We start from the raw sequence: 6640 nt of genomic DNA, 5'->3' as shown, positions 1-6640 counted from the left end.
GTACTCTCCTTTTTCTTTTAATAAATAAAAATTAAGATTTAAATGCTTTATGCTTAGATATGTGTTAGTCTAATTTTGGAAGTTTGCTTGATTTCTGATGGTCTACTGTAACTTGCCACTTATTGATTTCCGTGTGAATTGGTATAGGTTTTGAGAGAATACTGGCTGCCAAATAATGGCGAATAAGAATAATGCACCTGGCCAACGAGGGCGAAGGCCGTTGTCAATATTTGCTGTTCTCGCCCTTTGCTGTTTCTTTTATCTTTTGGGAGCATGGCAAAGGAGCGGGTCAGGAAAGGGGGATAACCTTGCCTTGAAAGTGAATAACCTGATGTCAGACTGCAACATTATGCCTGAGTTGAGTTTTGAATCTCATCACAATGATGTAGAAATTATTGAACCGGCTGAACCGAAAGCTAAAAAGATCAAGGCATGTGATGTTAAATATACTGATTACACACCTTGCCAAGAGCAAGACCGAGCAATGACATTCCCAAGAGAAAATATGATATATAGGGAAAGGCATTGTCCCCCTGAAGATGAAAAACTGCGTTGCCTCATTCCGGCCCCTAATGGTTACACGACTCCTTTTCCTTGGCCTAAGAGCCGGGATTATGCCTACTATGCCAATGTTCCTTACAAGAGCTTGACAGTGGAGAAGGCTGTTCAAAACTGGGTGCAATTTCAGGGAAATGTGTTTAAATTTCCTGGCGGAGGGACCATGTTCCCTCAAGGAGCAGATGCATATATTGATGAACTTGCATCAGTTATTCCAATTAAAGATGGTTCTATCAGAACAGCACTGGACACTGGCTGTGGAGTAAGTTTTGATGTCTAAAAATCCCTGCTCATATGAAAATTTACTTTTAAATATATGGCTAAGCATGCTGATTTACTCAGTTTCGTTCTGCTTTAGCTGATAACTTTTGTAATAACATCTACTTATTTACATGCTAACACATTTAGAAGATAAACATTATGTTTGTCCATGTCCATGTTTCTTTACTATTGAATTGAATATCATACAGCATAAAAGATATCCTGTCTAAGGATTTCAAATTGGACGCGGAATGCTGAGCTACAGGACCATCTCTTCTTTTCCTGTTAGGTCATAAGTGTTTTCTAATGGTTCTCAGGTAGCTTTTGCTCCGTCATACCTACTGGTCCCTTGAGAATCCTATCGTATCTCTTGAAAATTGATTCAGTTGGCTACTGTTTGGTTTGCGAATTAATGTTGACCTCCTACGTTCAATGCTTTTTTGTCTATTACAATATTGCAGATTGGATTTCTCGTGTTTTGTGTGTATTTTGAGGTTGCCTAGAATGAATTGTCATTTCTTTGTTACTTATGGAGCAGTTTACTTATTCTCAGTTTAAGATACCTTCAAATTGAGTCATAATTTTCCATACCAATATAAAGTATGAACAATTATGCAGGTTGCTAGCTGGGGAGCCTACATGTTAAAGAGGAATGTGCTCACTATGTCCTTTGCCCCAAAGGACAACCATGAAGCACAAGTTCAGTTTGCACTAGAACGAGGAGTTCCAGCTGTTATTGGTGTTCTTGGTACCATCCATCTTCCATACCCTGCAAGAGCTTTTGACATGGCTCAGTGTTCTCGATGTCTAATACCATGGACTTCAAATGGTTAGTGCTGAATTTCATTGTCAATAAGAATGATAAGAGTTATAACTATTATCAGCCTTCTCTTATATATATTATATTATGATACACACACCTGAAATTCCAAAAAAAAAAAGTGCAAGTACTACAAGATTTGAATTATTGAATACCGTTTTGGCTAATATGAGTCATTGCAATTTCTTGCCAAAAGGTTATGAAGCAGAATGCCTTATTGACAAATAAATCATTTACTTCTGTAAGTTCTTAGAATCTTACCCCAGCTGTTATCACCAAAAGTCTAGAATTTTAAATTACTAAGATCTTCATCTTATTTGAACATTGAAATCCCTAAAATATTATGTTAATAAGGTTGCATTTACATATAGATTTGAAACATTAGATTAAGAATTGTATGCCATCCAGCAGTCAGAAGGGGAAGTTTAGGAAAGAAAAGTGGCTATAAATCTGAATGAAACATTATTTTAGGCATTAAGTTTTTAACTCTGCACCCGTTAAATGAATACAGCGGGCATGTATCTAATGGAAGTTGATCGAGTCCTGAGGCCTGGTGGATACTGGGTTTTATCTGGGCCTCCAATTAATTGGAAAACATACTATCAGACATGGAAGCGGTCTAAGGAGGATGTCAAGGCAGAGCAGAGAAATATTGAGGAGTTAGCTGAAAGTCTTTGCTGGGAAAAGAAGTATGAAAAGGGTGATATTGCTATCTGGAGGAAAAAGATAAATGCTAAATCCTGCCTAAGAAAGTCTCCCAACTTATGTGATTCAGATAATGCTGATGATGTTTGGTATGTCCTGTTTATCTTCATGTACTTCATTCGGATATGCAATATACTTATAATCTTCAAATATAGTTTAAGTAATTTTGATGATTGAACAGAATTTCACTTGTTTATCTAGTTCTATTTATTGTTATGATATATTATGATCTATGTTTTCAGAAATAATTTCACTGCAAACTCTATAATATCAAATGTCCCATGAGATGATCTAGGCTTAATTTAGATTGAGAACATACCTGCATTGTTGGGTATTAAATATTATGGTTTTGTTAATGAATCTCCTTAGGGCAATCTTTAAGAAGTCAAAAGTGGAAATTTTTTGAAGATTTTGATGCATTCAATGCATTAGAAACTTCAAAGATTTTAAATTTCTATAAAAATCCTTCTGTTTATTGATCTTTAAAGAGAACCCTTAGAAGTTAGGACACTCATTAACAAACACCTTCATTGGATAACTTAGTAAAATTGATTTCCACACAAGAGAGAAATAATTTGCAAGTTATTTTCAGAGAGCCTGAGTACATAAGCCAAAGTATTAGCTTGATTGTTGAAATTAGCCAGAGTAATTTCAATATTAATTTGCAATTGTATTGTGTAGGATTTAGTTTCTCTATGCTTTTAAATTGTTGATATTATATAGATGTTTATTAATGTGTAGACATATTAGATCTGTTGTTTACATTCTGATTATTTTTCATTTGGATGGGGTTGATGTGTTTATGTATAGGTACAGAAAAATGGAGGGCTGTCAGACCCCTTTCCCTGAGGTATCCAGCAAAAGTGAAGTTGCTGGAGGTGAATTGAAGAAGTTTCCTGCTAGGCTTTATGCTGTCCCTCCTCGAATAGCTAAGGGCATTGTTCCCGATGTTACAGCTGAATCTTATGAAGAGGACAACAAATTATGGAAAAAGCATGTTAATGCTTACAAAAGAATGAACAAGTTGATTGGCACTACCAGATATCGAAATGTGATGGACATGAATGCAGAGCTTGGAGGATTTGCAGCTGCACTTGAATCACCAAAATCCTGGGTTATGAATGTTGTGCCCACGAGTGCTAAGAACACCTTAGGTGTTATTTACGAGAGAGGTCTGATTGGCATTTACCATGACTGGTAAGTTTCTAAGAGTTCTCTTAATACTCCTACAAGTATTCTTATTTCATGTGAATTTTTCCATGCAAGTTGTCTTCCCTATACTTCAAAAATTATTTATCTCGACATTTCATGGTGGGTTTTTGTATGATTATTCATTTGACCACTGCAAGGCAAAATGGGCTTCAAATTAGCATATTGTTCTTCTTCTCCATATTCTGGAGCCACTTGAAAATAGATATTGGTACTGTTACTTCAAATAATGGTATGTCGCTGTATTGTATTTCATATGACGGCTACAGATAATTGAACATGCTATGAATTTTGCTAATCAGTTTATTGGTTGAAGCAAGTTATGCACTATGACTATGCATTATTTAATGTCAGTTTTCTTCTTTCTTCAGGTGTGAAGGCTTTTCTACATACCCCAGGACATATGATCTCATTCATGCAAATGGTTTATTTAGCATGTACCAGGACTCGTAAGTTTCTTCCTCCTCTTCCATGTGCATAATCATAGTATGTGGATTCTAAGATTATATCTCATTGAAAGTAGAAACAAGCTCTGATTCGATTTTCTTGGCATATAATGCAAACTCAAGTCCCTTTTCTAGATGTTACATATAATACTTTTTTTCTTCTTTTGGGATCTTGCAACAGTAATTCAATGCAGTAGTTTCTCAAAAATTGAGGATTTCTAAATTGTTGGTAAAATGTTTAGATTGTGCACTTGTTAAATACGTTTCACCATACTTCCCGGATATACCTATCACAAGGCACTGTCAAATGCCATCTGCGCTGTCCTCAAAGGGCCTTGTTGGTAGTTAGAGGATGCGCTTTAGGGGGTTGTTTGTGAGTTAGAATAATGGAGGGAAGGGGAGTAAAAATTCAAAATTTAGCACTAGTCTTCCTTTCCTCTTACCTTTCCCTCGAAAATTCCAACTCACAAACCCACTCTTAGGACCTGTTAAGTTTGTGTTTTCATTGTTTTCTATTTTAGGATTTTGTAAAAAAAAAAATGAAACTAGAAAACAAGATTTTATTGCTTTTAGTTATTTTTTTCTTCATAAAATGCCGAAAATAGAAAACGAATTCTCAAACCAAACAGGCCTTAGGATCTTAAATTGCATCACTCATTTTAGGTGAGCCCAAATTCCATTATTTGAAATGCATAACAATTCACAAGGCCTAGTCCATGTGAAAAAGCTAAATAGGCTCCTCCTGTTAATTGCCAATTTGCCATGAGCTAAAACATTTATCACGGACCAACCTATTTCAAGCTTCAGGCCTTTGCAGGAGGCCCAATATATGGTTTTAAATCTTTAAAAGCATAATTTGGACACCAAAAAAAAAAAAATCTTTAAAAGCATAATTTGGACATATTTTACTTTTAGTTTGGGATTCGTTAGTCCTTTGAACATGTTAACCTTGTTTTATAAATCATAATAATCCCATTAAGTTGATGACAAACCTTAATAGTCCTTTAGTGTTTAGGGTTTAGGGTTATCCTTATCTCTACTTTTTACTTTTAAATGTTGATGAGTTGTTTGAACAGGTGCAACCTGGAAGACATCCTTATTGAAATGGACCGAATCCTAAGACCCGAAGGAGTCGTCATCATCAGAGACGAAGTCGATGTCCTGAACAAGGTCAAGAAAATTGTTGGGGGGATGAGATGGGAAGCCAAAATGGTGGATCATGAGGATGGCCCTCTTGTGCCTGAGAAGATATTGGTTGCTGTTAAAGAATACTGGGTTGCCAGCAGCAATAACAGCACCTCCAGTGAGGAATAAAACCATTGCATTGTTTTGGGGTATGAAAGTGAAACTTGTCTCTCAGGTCTCAGCATGCAGCAACCATCAAGGTTTCAGAGCCATTAAGGAATGGTGCAAAAAGAAAAGGGTAAAAAAAAAAAGAGGAAAAAAAAAATAGAAATTGTTATAGTGCAAAGTAAAAGCAAAAGATTGGTTATGTAAGCTTATTCTACGCCTGCCTTATACAAGTGTAGATAAAATAGGTCTTAACTAGTCTTATTAAGTTTATTTAGATATAGATTAGCACAAGTTCGGCTACCAAGATAATTTAATCTAAAGATATTCTGTTGAATAATAATGGTGAAGGAATATTGAAGCATTGAAATCCCACTATTCGTTTTTCGGTTTTAAGAGTGTGTTTGTAGAGTTAAATCTCAATTTGGCCCATAAAATTTCGTTCGATGCTCAAAATGATCCCCATAATTTAGTTGGTCCCAATTAGAATCCCCAAATTTATTATCGTGGCTCTGGCTTGTCCCTGCGATTATTTTCGTCACTGGAATGCTGATCTGATGCAATTGCATGACACGGTAGACACTACTTAAACGACAGCGTATTGGTTTTGTGCCCAAACCCTTCGGAAAATGCGTCGTTTCAGTTTTTTGTGGGTTAAAACTCTCTTTCTTTTCACTACGACGATCATAAGTTGCAAAACATCAACAAAACCCTTACACTACGTGGTTTCCAAAGGGTTTGAACGCGAAACCAATGCACCATCGTTTAAGTAGTGTCCACCAATCATGCAATTGTGTCAGATCAGTATTCCGGTGACGGAAATGATCGCAAGGGCAAGCCAGAACCACGATTACAAATTTGAGGGTTCTAATTGGGGCCAACGAAATTATGGGGATCATTTTGAGCATCGGACTAAATTTCAGGGTCAAATTGAGATTTAACTCGTGTTTGTGGGTTGAGATATTAAAGGGAAAAAAAAAGAAAGGCAAAGGAGAGGCTTGAAGGTTAAAAATTTAAAATAGATTTCTCCCTATTTTTCACTCGTTCTTTTTCTTTTACTTTTTAAGTTTAAAAAAAAAATCTTTGTTCTAAAATATCATCAACTTGTGAACATGCATATCCGTTTGAAAATTCCATGGTTTTGAGCTGGACCAAACTAATTAGTTCAATCAGATTAAACTGAAAATTGATCACCAAATTGGTCTGATCATGGCAAAAAAAAATGGTTGTGACTGAATCAACCAAAAATAAAAAATATTTGTCAAAAAAGTTAATAAACCAGTTAAATTGATATGATTTTTTTTTGCAGTTATTTGATTAGAAAGTTTTTTTTTATTGAAAAAATATATTT

General features: G+C 35.5%; 1 protein-coding gene across 2 annotated transcripts in view; it reads left to right on the top strand.

Moving 5' to 3' along the window:
• The window catches only part of LOC107628718 (probable methyltransferase PMT14), a 6545-nt gene extending 860 nt beyond the window's left edge, over window positions 1-5685 (top strand). Inside the window, exons 2-7 of one of the 2 annotated variants that reach the window (XM_016331299.2) lie at window positions 148-820; window positions 1438-1648; window positions 2151-2433; window positions 3155-3541; window positions 3925-4002; window positions 5076-5685. In XM_016331299.2, the coding sequence (XP_016186785.1) occupies window positions 176-820; window positions 1438-1648; window positions 2151-2433; window positions 3155-3541; window positions 3925-4002; window positions 5076-5313 (1842 nt within the window). In that variant the 5' untranslated portion in view covers window positions 148-175 and the 3' untranslated portion in view covers window positions 5314-5685. Of the gene's footprint in view, window positions 1-126; window positions 821-1437; window positions 1649-2150; window positions 2434-3154; window positions 3542-3924; window positions 4003-5075 lie in introns of those variants that run through there. The other variant, XM_021120073.1, reaches the window with a different exon arrangement.

This window comes from Arachis ipaensis, chromosome B01 (assembly GCF_000816755.2).
Source record: "Arachis ipaensis cultivar K30076 chromosome B01, Araip1.1, whole genome shotgun sequence".
In the NCBI taxonomy this organism is placed as follows: domain Eukaryota; kingdom Viridiplantae; phylum Streptophyta; class Magnoliopsida; order Fabales; family Fabaceae; genus Arachis; species Arachis ipaensis.
The sequence above is the reverse complement of the archived record's forward strand: the minus strand, read 5'-3'. Positions and strand labels throughout refer to the sequence as shown.